The sequence below is a fragment of the Podarcis tiliguerta genome, assembly GCF_965153285.1.
Source record: "Podarcis tiliguerta genome assembly, chromosome: 3".
Taxonomy (NCBI): Eukaryota; Metazoa; Chordata; class Lepidosauria; order Squamata; family Lacertidae; genus Podarcis; species Podarcis tiliguerta.
The window spans coordinates 51,610,571-51,638,175 of record NC_139536.1 but is presented as its reverse complement, the minus strand read 5'-3'; the positions used below and the strand labels follow the sequence as shown (position 1 = coordinate 51,638,175).

Genomic DNA, 27,605 nt, shown 5'->3' with positions numbered 1-27,605 from the left:
AACAACGGAGATTGCAAAGAGCTTCAAAAGGACCTCTCCACACTGAGGGAACAGGCAGTAAGGTGGCAGTAAGATGTAAACAGGTGTGAAGTGATTCATGTCATGGCAAAAAATATCTTAAGGTTGTAGTGGATAGCTAGATGAATATGGGTTGATGCGCGGCAGCTGTAAAAAATGCAAATTCCATGCTAGGAATGTGGGAAGGAAATCCCCTGCCGATATCATAATGCTATTATACAAATCTACGGTGCTAGCAAATTTGGAATACTGTGTTACCTCACATCAAAAAAGGGTGAGCAAAATGATCAAGGAAATGGAGCAAGTCCCCTATGAGGAAAGGTTGTGGCATTTGTGTGACATGATAGACATTTATGAAATTATGCATGCCATGGAGAAAGTGGACAGAATACTAGAACTCCTGGACATCCAGTGAAGCTGAATGTTGGAAGATTTAGAACAGATAAAAGAAAGTGCATCTTCACAAAGTGCATAGTTCAGCTATGGAACTCAAATCCACATGAGGTACTACTGGCCACCGACCCGGGTGGCTTTGGACAAATAAATGGAGGAGAAGGCTATTTAAGGCTTCTAACCATGATAACTGTGCTCTTCCTCCATAGTTGGAGGCAGTAAAGCTCCTGAAAACTATTTGTTGGAAACCACAAAAGTTCAGAGTGTTCTTGTGCTTGGGTCTTGCCTAAGGGGGCCCAGTGTGAGAATAGGATACTGGAATAGATGGCTCATGGCTTGACCCAGCTGACTCATCTTATATTCCAATGTTCTTAATTCATTAATGAAAGCATGCTTTTGCATGTGTTTTTGAAAAAAAAAAATCCTTCTGTATCTTTTCTGTCACTTACCCTCAATTCAGGTTCGGACGTAAAACAAGTCTCTTAATTAACACCCTGGTCAATTCCATCGCAGGAGTTCTTGTGGCCTTGGCACCAAGCTACTTATGGTTGGTGATATTTCGCTTCATCCAAGGACTAATCAGCAAGGCCAGCTGGACAGCAGGCTACATTCTAAGTAAGTGTGACACCCTCACTGATGTATTTCACTGCGGATGAAATAATTTGCCCAGTCACTAGATCAAAGCAGATGCTGTTGGACTGCAGCTCCATTGGTCATGCTGGTTGGGGTCATGCTGGGAAAAACATTCAGAAAGCCACAGGTTCTAAATCTGTGTGCATACACACTCACTCTCTTTGTCCTGGGCACAAAGGAGCTTCTGTATATTGAGTTTGCACAATGTGCAATAAGGGTCCTTGCGTATGAAACACAATCAATAATAAGATCCACAAAAATGAAAATATACTTGCATTATTGTTCATTATCCTGTTTGTATGTGTTTGTTCTTCAAAGTACATTGCTAATAATACATTCTACGGCCTTTTAAATCTTTTTGTGGGGGGGCTATTGGTTTGTTTTTGTTTTATTATTTATTTTGTGTTCTCGTTTTGTATTTTTATATTGTGAACCAGCCTGTGATCTTTGGATGAAGGGCATTACAGTGGTACCTCAGGTTAAGAACTTAATTCGTCCTGGAGGTCTGTTCTTAACCTGAAACTGTTCTTAACCTGAAGCACCACTTTAGCTAATGGGGCCTCCCGCTGCCGTTGTACGGCCGCCCCACAATTTCTGTTTTCATTCTGAAGCAAAGTTCTTAACCTGAGGTAATATTTCTGGGTTAGGGGAGTCTGTAACCTGAAGTGTATGTAACCTGAAGCGTATGTAACCCGAGGTACCACTGTATACATATTTTAGTAGTAGTAGTAGTAGTAATAAGCGGAATGTAAGACCACTGGTCCATCTAGCTCAGTATTTTCTACGGGAATAAAGCTAGATTTCAGTTCAGAACTGTCTGTGAGATCAACTCATTTATTTTCCAGTCACAGAAATTGTTGGTCCAAGCTACAGGAGGGTTGTGGCTATTCTTTACCAAACAGCATTTGCTTTCGGCCTCCTCATCCTTGATGCTGTGGCTTATGCGATTCCGCACTGGAGATGGCTGCAACTTGCCATTACTCTGCCGTGTTTCCTTCTTTTGTTCTACTACTGGTAAGGTGCTGTTTGCTTACATTCTGTCTTCTGATTCAGTGCCAGTACTTGCCATCTCTATAAAACCAGTTTTCAACATCCTAGGAGGAATTTAGGTATGCAGGTACCACATTTCAGCCATACCTCCTTCCCCCTGTCCCTGCTAAGCACATGAGTTCATACTATCCATACATTCATTCATGGGCATATCTTGCATGGATGAGTGCGCAGTTGCCTGGTGCTGATCATGCACTGCCGCAAAATAGCTTCTTTTGCATTCTATTATGGTGCATTGTTGGAGCCTGGCAATGTGTATTGACACAAAAAGGGCGAGCATCAAGGAGCAGTGAGGACTTTCATGGCTGAATTTCCTTTCACCTTGATTTTACCATGAGCCTTCCTGCGACAGCCTCATAAGGCTGCTTTTCTGGAATCCTTCTTTTGTTTGCAGGTGCCTGCCGGAATCTCCCAGGTGGCTGATCTCTCAAGGACAGAATGGCAGAGCTATGGAAATCATGGGTGATATTGCTAAAAAGAATGGGAAAGTCATGCCTGCCGGTTTTGAGGTGAATTTCATGCATACAAAGTAGTAGCTTCCTTAGTATGCTGTTGTAACTATATGCTCCCTGGGAGGGCATGCTATGAGCCATTCACAGGAGCCAACTCCTAGGGGCCAAGGGGTCTTTGCCCCTTCATAATTTGAGAGGTCTGCCCCCCCAGTTGATGGGCATTGCCTTTCAAATGGTGTGTGCGCGCCACATCATGTGATCCATTATGTGGGGCGGGGCTTACCTACCCCGCCATATTTTATTCAAGTTGGCATCCCTGGAGCCGTTGATTAGGTCAAATCTATCCCTGTAATATTGGAGGCGGAATTCCAACATTGGGGAGGGAAATAGATTGCCACAGTTTACCGCTCCAGCAGAACCAGCTCCTCTCATGCCCTGGCCAAAGCAACACACAAACTCTGACCTAGTAAGGAGAATAAGAGGCCATTCCAGGGGCATTCTGGGAAGCAATTTGTATCTGGGATCTCCCTGTTAAAACTGTAAAATGTCCCCGGTCCTTTACCCTTGGTTAATATTGCAACAGTTATCTTATAGAGTATAAACCTTGAAGAAGAAAAAGAAGAAAAAGAACAGAAAGAAAACCGGGGGCCTTCATTGATAGATCTTGTGAGGACAACACAGATGAGAAAATACACTTTTATTTTGATGTATAACTGGTAAGAGACCCTTAACTTCATTATTAATTTCCTTGCTTGTGTAATACAAAACGCACATTCTTACTGAGGATCATTTTATTCATGACCTTTGTGTTTAAGGTTAAACATTCAACAGGGTATAGCAATAAGCCTGAGGTCCATATGTCGTTCATCAGCACACACGGAAACTTGGAATACAACCTGGATTCATGCAGTTAGGCCTTGCTTGCACAATCTGCCCATCTCTTTCTCGTAGTTAGTGAGGCCTACTTGTGTAGTCATTTTTACTTGAGTGTCCCAATTCATAGGCAGGATGGAAGGGGAAAGGGTGCCCAGGTCAGAGGCTTCCTCCCACAGCCTACCAATCTTCACACTGAACTATCCCATGTCAGGAGAAGTGATCTATTCCATTCCAAGCATGTCATGCACTCATCACATCTCAAATCTCACCTCCCATCAGCCCGGTCTTTTGGATTTGTCAAAGTATACCCACTGATCCTGAGACAAGGGAGAAAGGGAGTTGATAATAATCTAGAGCTAGAGCTAGTCAAAAGAGCCCAGAGGACTAACAGAAAGCAAAGTATCTTTACAGTATTTGTCCAATCCCAGTTTGCTTTTCCGATGTTTGTCCCCAGTAGAAAGAAGGGAGAAGGATGAGAATGGGAAGAAGGGAAGAAAGATAAATCCTCACTATGTGTATCAACTTCAAAGGTTAACAATACAGTTTGAGACCAAAATATCCTATATTGAGTGATAGTTCCTGGATATCTGTCTCAAATTTCTCAAAGGAACATGTCTCCTTTCAGACGAACACATTGTTTCACATTTAACGTGGTGGTTCTTTCTTTCCTAGGTTCACAAGCGCCATCATGTACCAGGGACTCATCATACACCTGGGGATTTCTGGAGACAATGTTTACCTGGATTTTTTCTACTCGTCTCTAGTTGAATTTCCAGCAGCCCTCATACTCATACTCACGACAGAGCGCATGGGCCGCCGCTATCCCTGGGCTACCGCAAACCTGGTGGCAGGAGCCGCTTGCCTTGTTGCAGCTTTCACCCCAGAAGGCAAGTTGGTCATCTCCATTCATCCATTTCCCTGCCGGGTGAGAGAGGGGAGCCTTATTTAGTTCTGCCTGTCTGCTTCTCCTCTGTTGTGGGATATGTCTGCCCCTTCCAAGAAATCACTGAAGATTCCATATGTAAGGTGGTAATAACGCTCAGTCAATATGGCCAACAGAAGCTGTTGCACCATGTCATTCAAGAAGTAACTAGGTATTCCTTCTAATATTGTACTACAAAGGATGCGGCAATGAAAATTCGGGTGCACTGCACATTCCTCACAGTCTTGCACAAGATGTTGAGCACCACTTGACTTTTGCACAGCAGTCATTTGTGAATTAGTTTATTGTTAAAAAACTGCACTCAGGACAGTATGCAACACCACGCAGGATATTGGAGTGCATTCCATATTTATAATCCAATTTCTCCCATCCTCACTTGTACAGTGGTACCTCGGGTTACATACGCTTCAGGTTACATACGCTTCAGCTTACAGACTCCGCTAACCCTCAAATAGTACCTCGGGTTAAGAACTTTGCTTCAGGATGAGAACCGAAATCATGCTCCGGAGGCACGGCGGCAGCAGGAGGCCCCATTAGCTAAAGTGGTGCTTCAGGTTAAGAACAGTTTCAGGTTAAGAACAGACCTCCGGAATGAATTAAGTACTTAACCCGAGGTACCACTGTACAAAGATAATTTAAACTAACATTCAGAGGAGGGTTGCATAATCATAAACGTAGAGAAGAAAACTTTAAATAAAGAAACCATAGGCTCCCCACCATCTTTTGCACTGAATGAAGTCTTATCTCAAATTCAAACCTTAAAGTCCTTGCAGTTGGTTTGTTCCACAGTTTGTGATTTCATCTCTTCTAGTGCATGCCTGTACTTTAGTCCAATTAAGTTCTAATGAACAGGAGAACCTCTGCTTCTTAATGGCAGCGTTGGAGGGTTTTTGCCAGGCAAAGTGATTTTGCACTCAGTGCCTCCCCTGCCCCCTCATTCCATGCCAGAGTGAGAGCCAGGTACCAAGATGGACTGTGAGTGAAGCTTGTTCCCCTTGTCCCTGGGGGGAATTTGCAAGGATGATTTACCCTCAACCACCCTTGTTTTTCCTTTGCCTAAGATCTCCCGCTGTCGTGGGGGCTGCCTCCATTAAGGCAGAGTGGAACCGCAAGCCCCAGATATTGGAGTGCAGGTCAGATGGTGTGCTGCTGTTGCTAGTGCACAGTCCATGAGGCTTCACCACCAGCAAAGCACTACAAGAACTTGAAGAGCTGGTTGATAAGATACAGTCATGCACACATTGCAATGGTGTCTTGAGGGCTGTTGCTAGTGCACAGTCCATGAGGCTTCACCACCAGCAAAGCACTACAAGAACTTGAAGAGCTGGTTGATAAGATACAGTCATGCACACATTGCAATGGTGTCTTGAGGGCTGGAAATTGCTCTCCAGCTTTTGGAATAAGACAGCCATCAGAGAGTCGAGGCATCAGAGAAACAGTTAAGAGCACTTTGCAGATAGAATGAGGTGCTGGAGCTGTGAGTTGACTGGATATGTATTTGATGTCTACTGAAACAGTCTATTTCCTTCCACTAGACACTCTTTGAATATTTGTATATAAAGCCAGTATCTCAAGGACAACCTAAGTCTTTAGTGTGCTCTCATCCATATCCAGAATACTGCAGCCACAAGCAGTGTCCAGGCAGTCCATGTCAGAAGTGTCGTTTTTGCTGATTTCCCTCAGAAATAGCTTAAAAATGTCCAACTTCTTTGTGAACAACTTTGGGCAAAAGAGCTCAACAACCATATATTAGCTCTGTCCTTGAAACTTCTTACTGCTAAGAAATCAGAGATTTATCTACCACCAGTACTCTGGGAAATGATAATCTGTTATGTCATTGGTATTAATTGCTTTCTTTCAATGAGCCTTTAGAGAATTATATATTAATCTTTCCTTTCCAGATATGCACTGGCTAAAGGTTATTACATCTTGCTTTGGCAGATTAGGAGTCACGATGGCATTTGAAATGGTTTGTTTTGTCAATACTGAATTGTACCCCACATTTCTCAGGTAGGTCTTTTGACGACCAAAGGAAAGGTGACTTCTGAAATTGCTTTACATAAATTAATGCACATTTACATTAGCACAGATTTACAGGTATAAGACTCTCCTGTGCACTCTCACTGAAAAGAAAGGGGTTTTCACATGTTACATTCAACAAGTGTATAATCTGTGTACCAGTCCGCACAATAGTTGAGCTATACAAATCAACACAAATATACTCTTTTATTTTCATGTGTGTAGAAAGACAGCTTATACCAGTGTTCACATAATGTGTGAACATATCTCTGGATTTTTTTGCTTCAAGGGGAATTTGGGAACACCCAACACCCCAGCATGGTGGTCTTAATAAATAAGACCTCTTAAAATTAAAGGTTGGGGATGAGCTGGATTTTTCTTGTAACCAAGCAGTAACTATGGAAATATTTACCTTCCTATCTGCTCCAAAAAATGGTTGGAATGTAGACATCTCTTTCTCTTCTGTAAGGAAAACCACAGTTGATAAGGATAAAGTTTTATGTTGGCTTTGAGGTCTGAATTCCTACTCACACAAACTTATAATATAACGTGTGTTTTTTCTTTTGTATCAGAAACCTCGGTGTGATGGTCTGTTCATCCATGTGTGACTTCGGTGGAATAATTTCCCCGTTTGTTGTCTATAGACTATCAGAAATCTGGTCCGAGCTACCTCTTGTAGTTTTTAGTAAGTAATCCTCTATTTTGAGTTGCTTGAGTATGTTGTTCTTTTAATGAAAAATCAAAATATCTCTATTCCACTTTTCTACTTTAAAAATCTTCCTAGGGAGACTTTCCACAAATAGGGTGCCACCTCTGCAAAGACCCAGCCACCTAACCCTTTGAAGACAATGCAAATGAGAGGATGTCTGAAGCAAATCTTTAAAAATTGTGAAAGAAATATGCTAGTTATAAGTTGTTTAGCCTGTAAAGGTCAAAACGAACACATTGAATTGTGCCTAGAAACAGACTGATTAGTAACAAACTTCTGTTAACATGGATGAAATATGTTTAGACAGGCACATTTCAATAACAAATCTAGCTGTCATGTTTAGAACCAGCTGAAATTTCTGAGTAGCTTTTACAGCTCCCATATTAAAAACATTGCAGTACAGTACGTTGATATTGCAATAGCATTTATGACTAGAGCATGGGTAGGCAAACTAAGACCCGGGGACCGGATCCGGCTCAATCGCCTTCTAAATCTGGCCCACAGACAGTGTGTTTTTAAATGAGTAGAATGTGCCCTTTTATTTAAAATGCACCTCTGGGTTATTTGTAGGGCATGCCTGGTGTTTTTACATGAGTAGAATGTGTGCTTTTATTTGAAATGCATCTCTGGGTTATTTGTGGGGCATAGGAATTCGTTCATATTGATTTTTCAAAATATAGTCCACCCCCCCACAAGGTCTGAGGGACAGTGGACTGGCCCCTTGCTGAACAAGTTTGCTGACCCCTGGACTAGAGCAAGGTGGTCTCAGCACACCAGCGAACACAACTGACACATTAGCTTAAGTTGGTGGGAAAACTCTGACCCAGTGGACATTAGCAGAGCGTCCATTCCAAAGGCCATAAAGAAACTGAAACCCCTAAGCTGCAAACCTATTCTTTAAGGAGGACCACACCTCCAGCTAAAGTAGACTGAATACCAGCTACCAAGGAAATTGAGTCACCAAACAAGTCTCTCTTATCTGTATTGCACTCCGGTTTGCTTTTTTCTCATCCTGTCCATTATTAGTTATAACCATAAGTTTTGTTCAGCACTTCCTTGTCCTGTTTGTGAGTTCTTGATTTCCCCAATCTTCCTAAGCATGTTTTCTTGGAAGTGAGTTGTGCTAAATTTAAGAGGGTGGTCTGCATATTGAACTACCTTCGTGACTTACAGTGAGCTGGTTTTTTAAAATGTGCATTGCCGTATGTTGGGTTTTAACTGCCTTTTATGTGTTTCATTGCCAGCTGCAGTTGGTTTGATTGCTGCCGGATCAGTGCTATTTCTGCCTGAGACCAAAGGGAGAACTTTGCCTGAGACCATCGAGGATGTAGAAAACTTTCATCGGCACCGTGCTAAGCAGCTCAATTAATGACAAGCAAATGGAAAGTATTATTTGAAAATCAGTGTTCTTTCAGCTATAGTTTGTAAAAGGCTCTGAGAATTAACCAGCTTGTCTAGGAAATAAAGCCGTGAGGACTTTAACTGACTGTAATGTAAAGGTCATTATACTAAAAAAATAAATATATATATTTTTGTCCTGTGTGTGCATCTGTTAAATGGATGAGTAAAGGTAGCATATAGTGCACATTTTTTAAAAAAATAGTTCTTAGAAATGACCCTAATTCAAATTATGTTGTGATGATACAGTCTGATTGGCCATCTGTCCATCTATCTTCAAACTTGGCTGAATATCTATTGTTCTGAGGGCATTCTTTTTGCAGGGTGATGGGCCATTAAGAGAACAAAGTCACTAAGAAAACAAAGGAGAGGGGGCTCTGTGTGAGATGGCAAATGGGTGGGGTTCCCCCAACTTGCATATAGTGAGGACAAAAGCCAGAGTTTAGAGTTGAAAATGTATGCAATGCCTGGCGTGCTCTGGTCCATGGGGTCACGAAGAGTCGGACATGACTAAACGACTAAACAACAACAACAATGCGACCCAGAAGTAAAGTTACAGGTTGGAAACCAGAGAGGTAGAGTACAATGTTTGATTTCTGCTTGAATCCAAGGCTGTGGCTATAGGAGAAGCAGGACCTTATTGGAGTGTTAATTGTGTGAGCCCCTCTATCATAGGCTCAGGTTGTATATATGTGTAAAGAAACCATATATCATAAAGAAACCACAGTCTCCACAGTGGCTCATTCCCAAAGGAAACACGAATCCTGCATGAGTGTCTAGAACGCCTGGAATTTCACACTGAGAAATTGGCATGAGCTGAGAAAACAGCTTACATCATTAGATAACTGAAATGGATGGACAAGATGGGGACAAGGAGGGGTTTGTGCACTCACATGAGCACATGAGATGAGGCACACAGAACGCTACATTAAGATCTGACCAAAATTAAGAACTTTGAGAATTTTCTTTGTCTTTCATTCCCGATTTAAGTATTTGCCTAACTCCATAGTGAGGCTTAAAATACATTTAAATTGGACCAGATTGCACCCAAAGTCTGTAGGTGAAGTGAACTAGATAGCCAGAATCAGAACATTTTTTATGGGGATAATTGTTGCACAGTATTGGTCCTTCTAAATATTGAATGCAGTGCAAAATGATGTAAATGACTTCCCTTTTCTTTAGAAACTGTCTATTTCCCGATGCAATGAATTATTCCCATTCATTTTTGTTTCCCAAACCACATACAGAATTTCATCGTGTAGGGTTTGAGTCTATCCTTTGCTAGTATTGTTCTGGCTGTAAACTCTGTGAAAACAACGCCAAACTCTAAAGCAAGTTTCGTTCTCATAAACTGATTTCCACATCTCTTGTTACTCAGTCAACCCTTTGAATACAAACTGTCAAACTTTGCCATAATGGACTTTGACAAGTCTTCTATTTATTTATCTTTTGTAGTCCTCCAAAGCCTGGTCCAATATTTACTCCAAAGAAAGTCAAGTTCATTTATTGGGATTTACCTTCCACTAGTCCTATTTAGTAAACGAATGTGGGTGTAGGATTTGTGCTCTTACTTCATTATTAGCATAGCCCAGCCCAGTGTGGTGCAATCAAGGGAAGACCTAGGGCTTCTCCACACTTTAACTGGGCCTGTAGTTTGGTCAGATTGTGTACTGATTAAGTCCCCTGGGAAAGGGTACCTATAGCCCTCCAGATGTTGCTGGACTATGACCACTATCACCCTTGATTATTGGCCATGCTGGCTTGGGCTGATGGGATTTGGAGTCCAACAACCTTTGGAAGATTAGTTTCCCCATCCCTGATCGATAGACTTCCCTCCAGTCTCACAGAGTGTCAAAAACACACTGTAGTTGTGAATAAGCAGCAAAGAATCAGAGGATAAAGAAAGTTCAAAAAATTACGACAGCCTGTGTGCATGTGTTTGCTCTCTTGCTCCATTTTTCTTTAATGCCAAATCAAGCGAAAATCATGCAGAAAATGGCTCTTCTTAATTAGTTGCCGCATCTGAGGTTTGAACATGGAGATAAATAATTTTTTCTTTTGGCCTTCCTTGCCTGTGGAAACAAAGCCGGAAGAGTAACATGAACAGGAAAAGAGAATCAGAAATTTAGTCTTCCGTGATTTTGGGGTCCAAATTACACTAAATACATCTCTTCAAGCTGCATGAATCTTTTATTAAATGTAAATAGCAGCTGATGGGACTTTCCATCAGGCATGCGAATGCTGGAATGAGGGAGTTTGAACCTGTTGTGATCACAAAAGCCACCCCTCCAAAGCTGTGTTTTGCAGCAAGTTTGAAGTTTCCTTTGGCTCCAATAAAGACTTCCCTCCTGGTGTGAACAGCAGCTTTTGGAGGGGTGCTTTTTCATTAGTGCTGCGGTTAGAGGTAAAGAGTTAACCTTCCCCTCCTCAATCTTGGAAGTCACAAGCCTCATTGCAGCTGGTGGGCCTTAACTTAACATCATTGCCTCCTCCTGGCACGCCAGCTAGTGAGGGCAGTATTACAGCAATCTGTGAAATGCATCTGTGAGCTGCCTTCCATTTTAAATCCTCTCCAATGGATGTTAATAGGTCTTTGTAGGACACTTGTCCCCAGGGGCCTGACCAAGGGTGCTGGGTGTTGCTACCAGCTCTATTAGCTGCCCTCACTTGCTGGATCATCACCTTGTTGTGGTGAGTGGGCTTGCACGTTCCTATGGCCCTTGTGAGTGAAGCTGTCAGGAATCTCGTACTCCTAGCAGGGTCACTTTAAAAATTTAAAGGGTCAATTAAAAAAAATGTAGTATAAACACAATTGGGAAACAATAGCCTGCGAGTGCTTCCAGTTGGAGAACAGCCTTTAACAAAAGTGTCATGGGCTTTGAAGACACTCAAACTCAGAATGAAAGGGAGAAACGTGCTAAGAGGAAGGCACATTTGGCAAATCCACACCGTGATCAACTCCCGCCTGGAAACCTATGTCCCCACTGTGGAAGGACACGTGGATCCAGAATTGGCCTCCACAGTCACTTACGGACTCATTGTTAAAACCATGTTTATGGAAGACAATCTTACTCAGCTACAAGTGATCGCCAAAAATTAACTGCCGTACCTATATTCAAAACCTTAGGAAGAAGCAGACATATGCCATATGATTGGCAGGAACAGTGAAGCTTCCATATTGGCCAGTCTGGTATAAATATTAGGAGCCTAATTTTCTGCCTTTGTCTGACCAACAGGACATTATCACCCACATTATCATGCATTTCAGGCTCCAGCTGTGACCACCCCCACCCCTGATTTCATTTGCCCCTGTAATGGGAAATCACACTCTCCAAATCTAAATTTAGTTTTTGCTGGTTGCTCCTCTCCAACAATTCCTCCCGCTGGCCATATGTCGTTCCTACCCACCTTCTTCAGGCAAGCAACATGAATGTGTGAAAAGGGCAGTGGGGTTCCGAGTATGAGCTCCACTTCCAACTACTGAGCCCACACAGAAGACCTTCACAGGCTGAAGGTTTGAAGGCCTGGAGTGGCCTTCTTACCACTCTCTGCTGAATGCAGTTAGATTGAGACCTCTGCCTTATCAGCATTCTAAGCACCTTCCTTCAAAGTCATTTAGGAATTCAGTTCAGACCTCATCACACCTGGCTCAACACAGGAAGATCAAGGCATCTCACCTTGTGTGGAACACATGCCCCCCCCAGGCACTCCCCTTTCCTCCTGGCACTGCTGAATGCCCAGCTAGAGCTCTCATTCACTAAGAATGCCTTTCTCTATAAGATATGTTATACAGGGCCATACCTGTGCATATTTTCGGCATCTTCAATAGTCTCAGGTAAAGCTTTTCCTTTGGTTTCAGGTAAGAGCAGAACCAAGCCACCGTCAATGAGACCAATCACAGCTTCAGACACACGGCACAAACAAAAGATCAGTTGAGACAGACCACCCTATGTGAAACGATACTAAGGCACTATAGCAATTTTTAAGTCGTGCCAATAAGATATTGCTGAACTGTATTAAAGGAAATGGCAGCATGTAGATGCAAGTTCTCTTCCTCTCCCCCACCTGCAGCCTATTTTATGAGTGATCTCATTTTTCTCCAGAATAGCATGATGTAGATTGTTTTTGACAGCAGGAGTTAGGGTTTTTTTTGGGGGGGGGAGAGGACTATAGAAACGTAGCTGTAATGTCTTGCCAAGAAACCTCTGAGGTAAAGGAAGAAATCTAAGCCTAGCTGTCAGAAAAGCAAACATACATTCAAGTAGTATACAGGAGTTGAGTCACCAAGATCCTTTGGCTATTTTGTTCAATTATAGGAGCTGCCTGCAGGTTTACTGTCAGCTTCTATCTGGTCCTCTTCACCATTAGGTATACCTACCTTAGCTAGGGATATTTGAGTATGAATTTGGAGAATAATGTGGAAAGAGCATGGAACAGACTTATGACTGAATGCATTCAAAAGTGGTATGGATGAGAGCTTGATCTGCCTATGGCTCCCTACAGGTGCAGATCCTTCCCCATAATGCCTCAGATGCAGGACCTGTGGTCCTCCAGATATTGCTGAACCACAACTACCAGCATCCTTGATGATTGACCAAGCTGGCATTGCAAAATTAAGAGAACTGTCTATTTCAATGGATGGCTGCATTGGTTTGCATATTGTTTCAGAAAGTGAAAATTAGCTAGGTTCACATTTAAATTTGATTTCTCTCCTATCCCTAACTGGGGCAGCTGAGAATTGCAGTTCAGTGACATCTGGAGAACCACAGCTCCCTGCTCAAGAATGAATAATCTACCGTCATTCAACATAAAAGAAGTCGTTCATATTCCTACCAAAGACAACAAGTGGAAGTTCATGCCAGACATCTGCCAGCCTGTAGACGATGAATGGAGTTATGATCCCACCAATATCACACATTGAAGAGCAGACAAGAACACCAAGATTCCTGTAAAAATACGGTAAATGTGGAAGCCATCTCTGCAGAATCTAATATCACCCCCTTTGCCCAGTTACCGTAATGCCCCAGAGATCCAGCCACTTGTGGAAATAAATGGAAAATAGAAATTAAACCAGGTCAAACACTCTCATTAAAAGCTATTAAATTCACATTCCCTGCTAGCTCCTACTTCTTTATCATGTTCTCTTGAGGATTTATTTCTGTTTGTACTTTTTTTTTTACTTCATAACTGCAAGACAGGCACCTTGAGCATTTTTAAAAGAAAGATTGTCTACAAATGTGTTCATTAATAAATAAACTTTCACATTTTTTTTCACCAGTTTATGAAAAGCAACAGTTAATATCATTGCACCCACAGCCTAAGCAGAGAGCTCTACATTTGACTGTCAACTGGTCCTTTTGACAAAGGGACACCAGCCCATCCTATAGTATCAGAAGAAGGCTCACTCACCTGAGGAAAGTTGGGTATAGTTCTGCATTGACCAAGCAAATCATTTCATAGCACATTGTAATGCCCATCCTGCCTATGCAAGCGGCAGTCATTTTAAGCCAATAGAGATCTGAAAAGACATTGCACACACTGTTAAGAAGTTGAAAAGTTTTGCAGCTTCTTAGGTTTTCTCTGCAAAAATGGTATTAAAAGTTACATGTTCTTAGAAATTGTATTTCATGAGGCAAATACTGCACACAATACTTTTGTGTTTGTGGCACCTGGTATTTGTCAGGAAGTAATGAATCAACATTCACATGTACACAAGCACACAGAGAAAATGAATTACACACAATACCCTGCAGCAGGGTGAAGTCATACTTGATATAGATAGCTTAGGGATAGAGATCCTGCAACCCTCCAGATATTGTTGGATTCATTCCTCGCTGAGTTGTAGTCCAGCAACCAGGGCCAACCCACCCATGAGGCAAGGTGAAGCAACCGCCTCAGGCGGCAGAATCCACAGGAGAAGCAGATCTGACCTTCAAGGAATATATTGTCCATTGGTGGTGGTGCTGCCACAGTGGCAGCAATAGCAGTGGTGAGCATCTTAGAGGCCAGATCTGCTGCCTCCTCAGCAGCCCCTACCCAATGCCACCTCTACAGCAGCCTCTTGGCAAATAGGAGAAACTGCTGGTCTCCTCCTACCCTTGTTTCCAATGTGAATCTCTATCCCCTCCCCCATTCCCAATGTAGATATCTCCCCCCTTCTTTTTCCTGATTTAGCTCTTCACTCACCCCTTCTTCCCTGGTGGGGGAGTGACGCCATTTTGGAGTTCACCTCAGGTGCCAAAATTTCTTGGTTTGGCCTTGCCAGCAAAATTTGAAGGGTCACAGGTTCCTTGCCCTTGGGGCATCGATTCTGAGCGCACATACACATTCGGATGACGGGGTTTTGCTGCTAGATTCGGTTACACTCAGGATGGGAAAGAAGGAGCTCAACCCTTCCCCTGCCAGTCATTTTCCTTTCAGAACCCCCACCCCTCTCAAGCTGATATTCTCCCTGCAGGTCCAAGTTCCTGTATATTTTGCCCTATATGGAGAAAGCCAGAAAAAAGAGAGAACGTATAGGTCCATTTCAGCGCCCAACTTGCTCACCTTCAGGCACTAGGGCTGTAAGGAGACAGGCGGCTCCTGCTGCCAGATTTGCTGCAGCCCAGGGATGGCGCCGGCCAATGCGGTCTACTGTGAGTATGAGTATGAAGGCGGCTGGAAATTCAACAAGAGCAGAGTAAAAAAAGTCCAGGTAAATGTTGCCGCCACCAATTCCCATGTGCATGATGAGGCCCTGGTACAGCACAGAGCTTGTGAACCTAGACAAAAAACAGAAGCCAGGTGAAGCCAGGCTCTTTCCTGGGCTGGGGTTGTTTTTGTGTGTGCAGAAAGCCTACTCATAGTTCTAGCCAAATATGTAAAGGTAAAGGTAAAGGGACCCCTGACCATTAGGTCCACTCGTGGCCGACTCTGGGGTTGCGGCGCTCATCTCGCTTTATTGGCTGAGGGAGCCAGCGTACAGGTCATGTGGCCAGCATGACTAAGCCGCTTCTGGCAAACCAGAACAGCGCACGGAAATGCCGTTTACCTTCCCGCCAGAACAGTACCTATTTATCTACTTACACGTTGATGTGCTTTCGAACTGCTAGGTTGGCAAGAGCAGGGACCGAGCAACGGGAGCTCACCCTGTTGTGGGGATTCGAACCGCCGACCTTCTGATCGGTAAGCCCTAGGCTCTGTGGTTTAACCCACAGCGCCACCTGCGTCCCTTAGCCAAATATGTAGGGCAGCTTAAAATTAAATATGGGGCCTAATCGGAGCTATGTAGGCAGCCCTGAGGAGGACTGGCAGAGTGGAAAGTGCTTGCGGACCAACCAATGCTGCTCACTACAGAAGGGGAATTAAAGAGTTCCATCGAGTCCTTTAGGGCTCTCCACTGTGAGTTGCATGTGGACAGGTGGGGAGAGGGGAGAGATTATGCCCTAGAAATTTAATGGTTTGGAGCAATTGCTTTAATAGAAAGTTTTGCAAGGACTTTCCTTACCAAGAGTACATCAAGATGAGGGTGTGTTTCCTTATCTGTGGTGTTCTCACCAGGTCCAGAAATAAAGGGATTGGTTTGTCACCCATTTCTTCCTCAGAATGAAGATCCTAGAAGGGCAAACAAGCAATGTTTGTATCATTGGGGCATTAAGGGGGGCGCAGGAAAATGGATCATAGACTTGTAGGGTTGGAAGGGATTCTGAGGGTCATCTAGTGCAAAGCAGGAAGGAATCTAAACAAAAAGAATGGAGCTTGAAAGTTTCCAGTCATAGCTGCAGGGATTCTTATAAAACCTCAATGGGTGAAGGAGCTTTGCAAAAAACACACGTGCAGCTTGATTTTAGATATAACCGTCAAACCACAGTGGGCTAGGAGGACAATTATTCTACAGGAAGTTCTAATTCCCTGACTTATCAGGGAGCCATGTTTGCAGCCCTATGCGGATTCAGGGTGGGAGGCAACCAGTGTCTTTATTCTCTTCTGTGGCCCAATGGCACTTCACATCCTTTGGGCAGGTGGGGTGGAACCAGCCATGGGGGAGCCAATGATTGGACCTGTGAGTTTTTGTCTACCTCGTAACACCTTGTGACGGTGGGAGAGGTATTGGGCTGAATCTTTAGGAAGCAGGGACAGGGGAGGGGCACTCTGCTCCATGCCATCAAGAGATCCCCTTTATGAGTCTTGGAGGCTGGCATGTCCTGTCCAGAAGCCCAGTTAGGGGTTGACAGGCCATAGCACTCCCTACCAGTGGCTCAGTGCCTTCCCAGCACCAGCCAACCCCATCTGTTGGTTGACAGCATATCAACCAGCACTCAGCCTAGTTGATTAACAGATCCATGCCCATGCCTTTTCTCCCATAATCAATAAGGTGGGGCCTATTTTACTCCAATATCTGGCTCCACTGATCATCCCTCCCAGCTTCATTGCATGTGGGACCAGAATTGGTTTTGAAGTTTAAAAACGCTTCCATGTTTGCCGTATTCTGGCTTGCCCAAATGGCCTCTGTTTGGATTTCTAACCCATATAACAAACTGTGCATCGGCCTGTGCCTTATGTAACTTTGAAGGCAAAATGGGTCGGGTTACCTGCATAGAGGGAGGCAGCTTCTTCCGGTTTCCCTTGGCAATGCGTTTAATAATTTTCAGGGCTTTGTCATTTTCCCGTTGGGCTATCAGCCACCTTGGAGACTCTGGAAGGCACCTAGAACAGCAAGAAATGGGGCATTCCTAGATGGTAGCAAAATGCATGACGCTGTAAAAACATTACTAGTAAAGAAAAAAGGGATAAGGCCATATGGAAGTTGGCCTGAGTTGCATGAGACATTTGAAGTGAGGACTGTCACCTCCATGCCAAATATCCTACACTGTGAGTTCTCTTTTACTTGGTAAAATGCTGGATACCAGTCCCAGTCCCAGTGGCCAGTCAGATCAGGCACTGGTCAAGGGCCCAGGGGCTCAAAAGCATCCCTCGCACTAACCCTACCCAGCTGAGTCAACATGCTCCAATGTACCATCCTCCTTGCTTGGCTTGGCGATGAGCATGAAGCAGTGGCTCTCTTGAATGGAAGAAGAGGAAGAAAAATACCGTGTTGGGAGTTTATATGTTGGGTGTCCATGTTGAGGAGTGGGGGCTCTCTGGCAGCACCATGCCAAAGGCCTCCTGGAATTAGACACCAGCCCTGTTGGGTACTTTCCAATACATCTAGCTAAGCTTCCATGCTGGTATTATACAGATGCCTTGACTTTTTTGGCTGTAATGGAAATCTTGCTTACCAGTAATACAGCAAGAAGCAGAAGTTTGGCAAGGTAACTGCCAGTTGTAGCCATCTCCAGTGAGGAATTGCATAAGCGACAGCAGTAAGCACAAGGAGTCCAACAGTAAAGGCTACCTGGTAAACAATGCCGACGGTTCTTCTGTAGCTCAGGCCAACAAATTCTGTGACTTTTTAAGGGTGGAGAAACTTCATTAACATAAGCAAATGGGTGTGGGAAATGATCTGAAGACAGCTTACACTAGATCTTCAATCTATTAAGCCACCTTGAACTTCATATATTTCAAATCATAGTAGATTCCTACATCTCATCCCACCTTCCCACCAACCAGCCAAGGAAACTGTGGATCGACAACTCCCATCATCCTCAACCAACACAGCTGTTGTTGAAAGCCACTGTCATGTCTAGCCCTGACCTGGTACCAGATAGGGAGTCCTCAAAGGATGAACCAGACCCCCCCCACACACACACACAGTGTGAAGACCTTAAGGTGCAGGCAGGGTCCATGGGAACCAGAGCTGAGAGATGTGTGTCCCTTTAAATCTTCCAAAAAACTGTTGGAGGTGGCAGTGGACCCACCACCACCCAGTCCTTAAGAATGCCTGTGCCAAAAGCTCTGGGTCCAAGCCAAAAAGTAATAACATAGCATGCATCTACAGACCCAGGGTGTCATGCAGCTTTTTTCTGAGTAAGGGCTCTCCTCATGAGTAAGGAATCCCTGAACTACTAGAAGCTGTAGTGAGGGTGTGGTCTAGGAGGCTGTCAGGAACTGACAAGACAACAGAGAAGAGGAAGAGGAGGAACAGGATCCTGGCAAGAGGTGTAGCCAGGACTGGGACACATTGGGGTAAGCTAGGAATGGGAAAGAAGAGGTTGGTGTAGGAAATACTCATGGAGTAACAGAGTAACAGAGGATGACGAGGGGATGGGGGTTGGTGCACAGGAACCAGAGCAGCAGGGCCCATCACCAGAGCCAGAGGGGCCCCTGTCTCCATGAACACAGCAGGCTCTGAGGCATAGGGAGCAGCAGATGGGGTGCTCCAGGAGGCTGAGGCAGGCAAGGGCCCGCAGCCCAGCTCCCTAGCTGGCTAGGTGAGGCTTGCTAGTTCTGAGAGGTTTGTGGTTCCTCAGCTGGAATACGATTGGAATAGGTGAGGATCACATGTTTCTTCAAGCCCAGATGCTGCAATCAACATGTAAAGTACAAAAGGGAGCTGATGTGAAGTGTCTTCTCAACCGCCCATGTTGTCAAACCTCAGCTGGGATGCAGGACCCTGAACACAGGGATTGACCCTGATGCCAGGTAGGCCAGGGGCTCAGGCCAGAGTATATAAGGACTCCCTCTTGAGTCTTCTAGTTGCTGGGGTTTTTTGTTTTTGTTTTGATGAGGCTGGGTTGTGTGCCCTGCTGTATTCTACCTTGCCTCATCTTCTTGCGATGCTCTCCTTTTCTCTGGATCATGGTTTGGGCCTAGACTGATTCTCTGTACTTCTGATTTGTCTGGATTATGTTGCACCTATCACCCTGTCCTTGTTGCTGACAGAGAGAGCACCCATAGGAGCATGACAGCTGCTTGTAGATCTTTCAAAGCTAAGCTTCTACAGAGTGATTGGGAGCAGCGCTATTTTTCTAGAAAAGAGGTGCCAGAACTCATCACAAACACCTCCCTTGTTCTCTTAGAACGGCAATTCTAAGAATTGAGTTCCCATGGGTTCTGGATGGAAGAAAGCCTTGACTGGAAGTATATTTCTATTTAGAAAACAAAAGCATCCCATTGTTTGTTGATATCTTAGGACCCAAGACAACCCTGAGAGACTGATAATATTCTAAGGTTTCAACCTTATCAGTTCCATCAAATCACTGGAAATCCCTGTTGTTCCTAGGAGAAAAGTGAATGAGCATGAGATCTCTGGATTGCAGGCAGGAGGGAGTCTTTTCCAGCCCTATGTGGAGTTGCCAAGGTTGAACCTGGGACCTTCTGCATGCAAAGTGGATGGTCTACCACTGAGGTATGAACCTTCTTCCCTATTAGATTAATTCCCAGAAGAGACGACAGTAAGGAGCCTTACTCAGGATGTAGCCTGTTAGCCAACCCCCTTTGCTGACCAATCCTTGTATCAAGCGGAAAACCACGGTCCATGTGTAGCTAGGTGCAAAAGCCATGAGAACACCAGAAATGGAATTTATTAAGATGGTGATTAACAGGCACCGTTTACGCCCAAACCTGTGGAGAAAAATGACGCTTGTCAATATTATACATATAAAGAGGGGAGAGGGACATGTGGAACTGCTTCACACTGCACCAGACCGCTGGTCCATGTAACTCTGAATTGTCTATTCTGATTCTGAGCAGCTCTCTAGGGCTGCAGACAAGGATCTCTCCTAGCTCACATGGTGACTGAAGCTGGGGCCTTCTGCATGCAAAGAATATGTTCTGCTGTGGAGCTATAAAAATAAGCTAAATTACTATTGGACAAAACTAAAAAAGAATTAATTTTTTTCTTTAAATTTAACTTTTATTTTAGGATTGAATAGATTATAGAATCATAGAGTTGGAAGGGACCACGAGGATTATCTAGTCCAACCCCCTGCAATGCAGGAATCTTTTGCCCAATGTGGGGCTCGAACCCACAGACCTCAGATTAAGAGCCTCATGCTCTACCACCTGAGCTATCACTATAAACAATGCTTATGAAGCAGCTTTTCCACATCTTCACCAATTAACAATATTAACAAGTATGATTTTCTATAAAATTTGCAGCCCTGGTACCTCTTGGGATCAGAGTGCCACATAATTAACTTGTCTTGAAACTGCCGAGTTTGCCTGTATTCTCTCTCCCCATTGAATTTAACAGGACTTGCTTCTAAACAGAAGAGTTAGGCTTGTGCTGTAAACCAGCTGTTAATGGTGTGTACATACAAGAGTTCAAGTTTCTTGGGCCATCACCAGACAAAATGAAGGGAGCCAATTCTCATATGCAGCTGAGGCCAGTAATCGGTTCAGATATTTTAGCCAGCTCATTGAAGTTCAGTTAAAAACAATATTTTTCCAGCAAAGCTATGCTGCGTTCTTATATAGCCTGTGGCTATACAACAATAAATACTCCAATTGTATATATAAAATTTGACCTACCTGTCTGCCATGTATCCAATGCTTATGGAACCAACAAAAAACCCCACATTCACACATGATTGAAACAAGTCCAGTTTCCAGGCATCTTCACACACCAGGTTGAACTAAAAGAAAACACATCCAGGTCAGAGACAATGCAAAAATAAAATAAAATCCCATGCCTTGAGTGAGATTTCAAGATAACTGTAATTCCAAATCATTTGAAGAGCATCTCTCAGGACTATTTCATTCTAAAGTGTATGGCCATTTCAACTACCACCCTCCAACATCCCCATATACAAGCAGTATCTTAAGCAGAGTGGTTTTTTTGAGTAGGAATTATGCTTGCTTATTTTAAAACATTTCCATGCCACCTTTATATCATTGTCAGTATGCAAGGCAGTGAACAAGCATCAAATGAAAGAACACCTTTAAAAATAACAATTAAAAATCAGATACGCAAACCTTTAACAAACAAAGAGAAGCAAAAAGCTTAAAAAAAAATAGACTGGAGAACCTGGTTCCTGGTGAAATCAATGTCATGACTAATTTTTCACATTGAGTTCAATGGGACCTAAGTGCAGCTAGCTTAAGCTTGGAACAAGCATAATGTTAATAGCAATGTTGAAATCAACCCTGAAAACAATTGCCATGGATGAGGGGCTTAAGAACTATTCACAGCAAGTAATATTAAATTGCCCACCAAATGAACAGGGCAGACTTTGCTTAGTGCCTATTTGGTAAATACCAACGGTGCCTTGGGGGAACTGCCTTGCAGGAAAGTTTCACAGTTGGGAAGCATCTATAGAGGGGGAATCATAGCTCAGCAGCAGAGCACATGCTTCTGCGTTCAGAAAGTTCCAGCTTCGATCCTTGCCATTTCCAGGTAGGGCTGAGAGAGATTTCTGCTTGAGACTATGAAGATTAGCTGCCAGTCCAAGCAGACAAGGCTGGCTCGGTAGAAGAAGATTCCTGTGTTCCAGAAGCCCTTCTTTCTAGCAGCTATTGAAGGACATCCAAGGACTCTCTAAGCTGCCCAGCAGACTCATACAGATCCTTTCAGGGTTCAGCTGTTAATGTTGGTATTGCCTTCTAGAAAACAGCTGCTTACTTCTTACCTCAGTCACGATGGATGATCCTGAGAAATCATAAAGCCAGCCATCTTGGCATGCAGTGAGAGGAATATTGCTTCTGTTCCTGTAAGTAGTGGAAAAATCTAGTGGATTTATGCAGCTCAGCTCAGTTGCGTTCCAGTCGACATCATATCTCTTGCACTGGCTAGTGAAAGCATCCCCATGGGTCTCACCCTTTGGAAGGGTGTAATTCAGCTCTTCCTCAAGACTCCAGTCACAACGGTTTCTTAACTGGGCAACTCCAGGACTCCGGCAGTGGTGCTCTGGTATAAAACCCAGGAAAACAATACCAACATAGATGGGTGTGAAGGCAGCAGAGAGCAGACACAGCACAAAAAAGGCCCTTTTCTGGTACAAGTCAAACTCTCCAATGTGCTCTAAAATGTCATCTAAGGTTGGCATTCTTGCATTTGAGGCACCTCATTGAAAGTAACAATCTCATGTGTGCCTCTCAGCATTTTGTTGGCAGCAAAGCTGTTTAAAATAACAGCATGCAATCAGGCCAAAAGTCACAGGAAAGCAGCTATTTCACTTTGTAAATTGACAAACCATGCATTACAGTCTAACGGGCTATTTCACACCAAAGCTGAATTCTCTTTATGATGTCTCACACATTCTGCTGGCCGGTTGACTGATTATTCCATGTTATTCAGCCTGGGAACATTATGTTCATTAAGAAAACTGCATCTCTATTGATCAGCTTTTAGAGGCCATGACAGCTAAACTATAATATTGTAATATAACCAATACTTATTCAATCCAACCAAAATTCAAGGTTATTTCTCATTATCACTTCTATATGTGGTAGCCACTATTTTAGTCAGCATGTATTGTCTCATTTAGCCATCAAGTCTATAGCACCCAAACCTTGTGTTGGGAACTAACTGGGGGGTACCAGTTAATCCTGAAGTCCCACATGCACGTAGAGCTACAAGAACAACAAAATGGCTGACTGCCTGAATTCAAAAAATGTACAGGGCTCGACTCATTCTTTAGCCAAAACAGCCCCCAGCAGAGCTTAAAACCCAGTGTATGCAAAATGTGGGAAATGTAAGTTATTATACAGTGGTACCTCTGGTTACGAACTTAATTCGTTCTGGAGGTCCGTTCTTAACATGAAACTGTTCTTAACCGGAGGTACCACTTTAGCTAATGGGGTCTCCCGCTGCCGCTGCGGTGCCGTTGCACGATTTCTGTTCTTATCCTGAAGCAAAGTTCTTAACCCGAGGTACTATTTCTGGGTTAACGGAGTCTATAACCTGAAGCGTCTGTAACCTGAAGCGTCTGTAACCTGAGGTGCCACTGTATTTCTAATGAAAATAGGAAGCTGCTTCCAACCATCAAACCTGATACCATCAAAGTGGTATCACGCCTTTTGGGTCTTGGGTTATATTCAGATGTGGATTTTGTTGTGTTAGTTTTTCCTGGTTACAATGCTCATGGTTTTGTCTAGATTTCTGATGTTCCTTTTATGCTGCAGTACCTGTTGAGGCCGAGAGGGGGGTCTTGTCATGTGGGCAGTCCAGGATCTCCATATACACTGCCCAGGCTTGCTCCCAGGGGAAGTCACTTCAGTGCTACTAATGCCGTGGTTTAACTTCACCCCTGGAGGCTGATGGGATGGAAGGAAAATAATAGTCATAAATAGATAAATATCCTGTTGTGTTACTAACATCAATGTGAATCTTGAATTCCATAGTCATGATTCAACAAGGTCCAATAGGACCTTTTTTTTAATAAGGCAAATGATCCCGAACCTTTGAAGTGGGATTGAACTAAGAATAATATGTAGAAGATACAAAACAAACACAGGTATAAAATACCAGATAGCCTTGCTAACTGCACTACAGCTTGTATTTCACCTGGCAATTTAAAAATGCTGAGATGTATTTAGAAAAGTTTAAAAACTGAAGAAGCACCTCTCTTCTTCCTTTTATAAAACAAATAAATAAAGATCTCCCAACACGAAGAAATGCTTCCTTGGGGCCACTTCTACTGCTGTATAATCAGTAACCTAGCGGTTTATAAAATGGCACAATCTCACACTTGTGGCAAAGTATGTCACGACACACGCAAAGTTCACATAAGGACTTTTGGACTATGAACTTCTGGCACTACAACAGGTCAGTGGAAACTGCACACAGTATATCTGTGGATGAGCTGCTTCATTTCAAATTGTGAGCAGAGATTCAGATGCTTTACTGCATAAAATAAGCCCTGCGCCCACAAATAAGCAAATGTGGCTTTGATGCTAGTTAACCAAGAGATACCGTATTTGAGATCTTTACTGTGAGACATCTCAGTGAGCCCAAAAAAATGTTTTCAAGCTCAAAACCGCCCTGAGACCTGCGGCTATAGAGCGGTATATAAATTCAATTGTCAGACAAATTGGCCGGTCTGCAGGTTTTTGCCTACCTTATAGCAAACATCACAACTGTGATGGATAAGATGTTGGATTGGATCCTTAGCTGATCAGGTACCCCATTAAAGGAGTCCAAGAAGGGGTGTTTCTGTACGGGAGCCCACACAAGGGCCAATGGGCTATAGCACCATTCCCAATGGTGGCCCTAGTGAGATCATAGCACCTGGTACATGTCAGGGGACAACCCCCCTGTGAGGGTCAACAGGGTCAACCTCCATCCTACTTATCAATCAGCAGGCGGTGTACTTGATACCAGACACATACCCAATGCCTTGACCAAACCTACGTACAACTGTAATCAATAGAAGCTGTGGCCTAGTTCAACCCAATACCAACCCCCTGCTTCTTATTTCTGGTTGGACACTCACTGGGCCACAAGCATCATGCACCTGAATATGCAGTCTAGACCCTATTTCCCCAAATATATTCATTTTTATGCACACTTTGCCATAATACATGCATTCTTGTGCTCATTACTTGGCTGGAAAAGTGTAGTTGCAGAATTCAGAGGTGTGTGAATTGTTTCAGAAAGTGCAAATTAGGTCAATTCACCTTTCAGTGTGAACTGAATCAAACTTCTCCCCCATCCCTACAGATCTGGAAAAAGGCACTATTTCCATTATCTAGGTTCCAAGCAGTAGTTGTTGCTGTTAATTGTTGTTGTAGGCCTACAAGTGGTTAAAGCTGTTGTTGTTGTTTTTACCAAGTAGTAGCTTAGTTCTTTCCGGAAGTGCATTTCTAGCTCTTTTTTACGACAGTAGCAGACAGCTACAGGCAGCACAGTGGAACCTTGGAGATGCAGAGCTGTAATCCATGAAGCCAGATCAGCAGTGGGGAAGAATAAGAGATAAGATGTGAATGTGAGGGATGAAGACTTCACGAGAGAGCTAACAGTAGAGGCAACATGAGCAGGTGAGATGGCAGGGATCTGGAGCATGAAGGAAGATTAGCAGCAGATAGCAGTAACAGGAGCCCAGAGCCAAGATCTCATAGGAGTCAGGAATGTGGAGACCAGAGGCTGCGCCAGAGAGCAGTAGCCAAGGTACAAAATGCTCAGAGGCAGAAACCACAACAGCCTCACTGACAGAATAGAATGCTGGCTGGGATTGATGGGAGTCAGAGTCCGACAATATCTGGAGGGCTGCAGGTTCCACATCCCTGTTACAACTGATTGGCTTTGCAGTTTTTCCACTGAATGTAGCCTATGCTAGCTAGAATCACTGCACACCCATCGGCCTGAAAAATGAGAGTCCACAAGCCTAGACAGATACAACATATAACAATGGTATGTTCTGGGTTACTTTGAAATAGCAGAGAATTTTCTTCTCAGATAATTAAATCTGATTTTAACACAGAATCACCAATGAAGACTTATGAACTTCACCAGGAGACACATCTACCGGCAAGGAAACTGAAAGGAAAAAAAGAGTATGCAGGTGTGCTTTCAAGATTAAGCAGTACCCATCTTTTCTTAGCTTGAGCAATAATCTGCAAAGAGACTTCTGTACCATGAGTAGGTGCCTGATTACTACTTCTGAAGCTTGCTGAGATTGTTCTATCAAGAAATTTAGCCTTCAGACATAGATCTCTGTGGGTGGTATCCAACTATCTCATTCCACCAGTGCAATGATTTTTGCTTGCACAATAAAACACCCCCACTCACATCTCCCCGTGAGACCTCCTCCCCTCCCCATATCTGTTCCAGAGTGTTGGAGGAAATCCCCATAACAGATTTAGAGGACATGCAGTGGGTGGAGAGGGAAGTTTCATTGCACAAGTGAGCATTCTTGCGCCTCTGGTACGAGATATTTGGATACCACCCAAAATTTGTTGGAAAGAAGCAAGTTTCAGACTATGTGATAAGTAACTCAGCAAATGGAAACATCATATAAAACCCTCTGTTGTCAACCTTGTCTCATCTAATTTATTACCATCAGGGATGACCTAGGTTCAATTCAGATTTCACTGTGCCTGAACATGACCAAATCCTACCAGTTCTATCATTTGGGAGGCAGGAGATTATCACTCTTTAGTGTTTCATTTTTAATAAACACAGTTCAAAAGTGACAGATCTAAACACCCCCTCAAATGTAAAAAATAAAACTTGACCTGCCTTTGAAGACATTTTGAACTTCCTTTTCATTAGTAAATCTTGTTTTGATCTAATTATTAAAGTCTGTACTAGTAGGCCCTTAAAACCCATCCCGGGAGCTTTTTTTTTTTCTTTTTAAAAGGGATTCAATTATGTGAAATTTTGTTTGTATTCACACAGTTCCTCTTTACAATTATGTTTAGCACAGTATGCAGCTCTTTACCAGCCATCCATCTAGTTTGATTCCCACTGAAGTCATAGCTACCGGTTGGTCTCTTGAGCAACGTGTTATGCAAACCCATCTGTGAACTTCTGGGGGACTTTTGTCCTTTCAGCTAAGAGTTTTGCGCAAGCTTGCCAAGAAGACTTGTTTGCAGCTACCTGAATCCAATTAGAATGTTCCCTTCCCCAGTTAGCTTAATTGGAAAGCTAGCATCAAGCCAAATCCTTCTTTTCAAAACTTGGTTTGCAGTGAAAAGGTATGTAGTTAGAGGGATGAGAAAGAAAAGATTTTCAATGCCACCTTTGAACATTTGCCTATACTTGGGTTTTTTGGGGTGTTTGTTTGCAGCTTAATAATGTTGTCTCTCATTTTCAGTGACTTGGGAAGTGTTTTTACCATCCATCATTTGCCTTCTAGAATGTACCACTGTTCTGCTCTCAGCAAGAAATGGTGAGAAACGACAGCTTTTGCAGACAAATCAACACCCTTGCCCTGCAGCCACAAACACTTTCATTTCTAAGATTTATACCATCTTGTGGTGCCACACAAGCACACGTAAAAATTAGCCATATATTTAAATGATACATACTTCCTTGGCTCTGAGTTTCCTGTAGACTGAGCATAATTTTGAAGGGGGAAATGGGTGTGTGTGAATCTACCACACACTCATTTTCAAGATGGGGAAAAGTGATACGTGCTTATACAAGAGGAAATTTGCCTTTTGGTGGTTACTCTAGGGACAAAAAGTTTTGGTTTGGGGTTCTAAAATATCATCCAAAATGTTAATGATTTCACTTTAGATTTAGATGAGTAAACATTGCCGTTGCATTTGATAATTATCAGAACTATCCACACAACAGTTTGACTTTATCCTT

The 27,605-nt window shown here is 43.3% G+C and overlaps 2 protein-coding genes across 2 annotated transcripts in view; one reads left to right on the top strand and one right to left on the bottom strand.

Moving 5' to 3' along the window:
• The window catches only part of LOC310674640 (solute carrier family 22 member 2-like), a 13,366-nt gene extending 4,739 nt beyond the window's left edge, over window positions 1–8,627 (top strand). The window contains exons 3-10 of the mRNA XM_083434168.1: window positions 872–1,026; window positions 1,890–2,058; window positions 2,489–2,603; window positions 3,141–3,262; window positions 4,095–4,309; window positions 6,267–6,375; window positions 6,957–7,069; window positions 8,338–8,627. Of these exons, the coding sequence (XP_083290294.1) occupies window positions 872–1,026; window positions 1,890–2,058; window positions 2,489–2,603; window positions 3,141–3,262; window positions 4,095–4,309; window positions 6,267–6,375; window positions 6,957–7,069; window positions 8,338–8,462 (1,123 nt within the window). The 3' untranslated portion in view covers window positions 8,463–8,627. The remainder of the gene's footprint in view (window positions 1–871; window positions 1,027–1,889; window positions 2,059–2,488; window positions 2,604–3,140; window positions 3,263–4,094; window positions 4,310–6,266; window positions 6,376–6,956; window positions 7,070–8,337) is intronic.
• Window positions 8,628–10,429: 1,802 nt separating this feature from the next.
• Window positions 10,430–22,421, bottom strand: SLC22A2 (solute carrier family 22 member 2). The gene is made up of 11 exons (XM_083434166.1): window positions 21,979–22,421; window positions 20,882–20,985; window positions 19,818–19,972; window positions 17,749–17,917; window positions 17,062–17,176; window positions 15,978–16,084; window positions 15,038–15,252; window positions 13,901–14,009; window positions 13,325–13,437; window positions 12,293–12,392; window positions 10,430–10,563 (listed from the first exon to the last, which is right to left on the bottom strand). The coding sequence occupies exons 1-11, from the start codon at window positions 22,393–22,395 to the stop codon at window positions 10,497–10,499; spliced, it is 1,671 nt and encodes a 556-aa protein (XP_083290292.1). The 5' UTR covers window positions 22,396–22,421; the 3' UTR covers window positions 10,430–10,496.
• Between the last annotated feature and the right edge of the window lie 5,184 nt (window positions 22,422–27,605).

Bases quoted from the DNA above. Each gene is read 5' to 3' on its own strand.
- SLC22A2 (XM_083434166.1), bottom strand. From the start codon at position 22,395: ATGCCAACCTTAGATGACATTTTAGAGCACATTGGAGAGTTTGACTTG. The intron at 20,986-21,978 runs GTAAGAAGTAAG...GTTTTCTTTTAG, and splicing joins GATCATCCATCGTGACTGAG to TTCAACCTGGTGTGTGAAGA. The intron at 16,085-17,061 runs GTAACCCGACCC...TTGCCCTTCTAG, and splicing joins AGCTGCCTCCCTCTATGCAG to GATCTTCATTCTGAGGAAGA.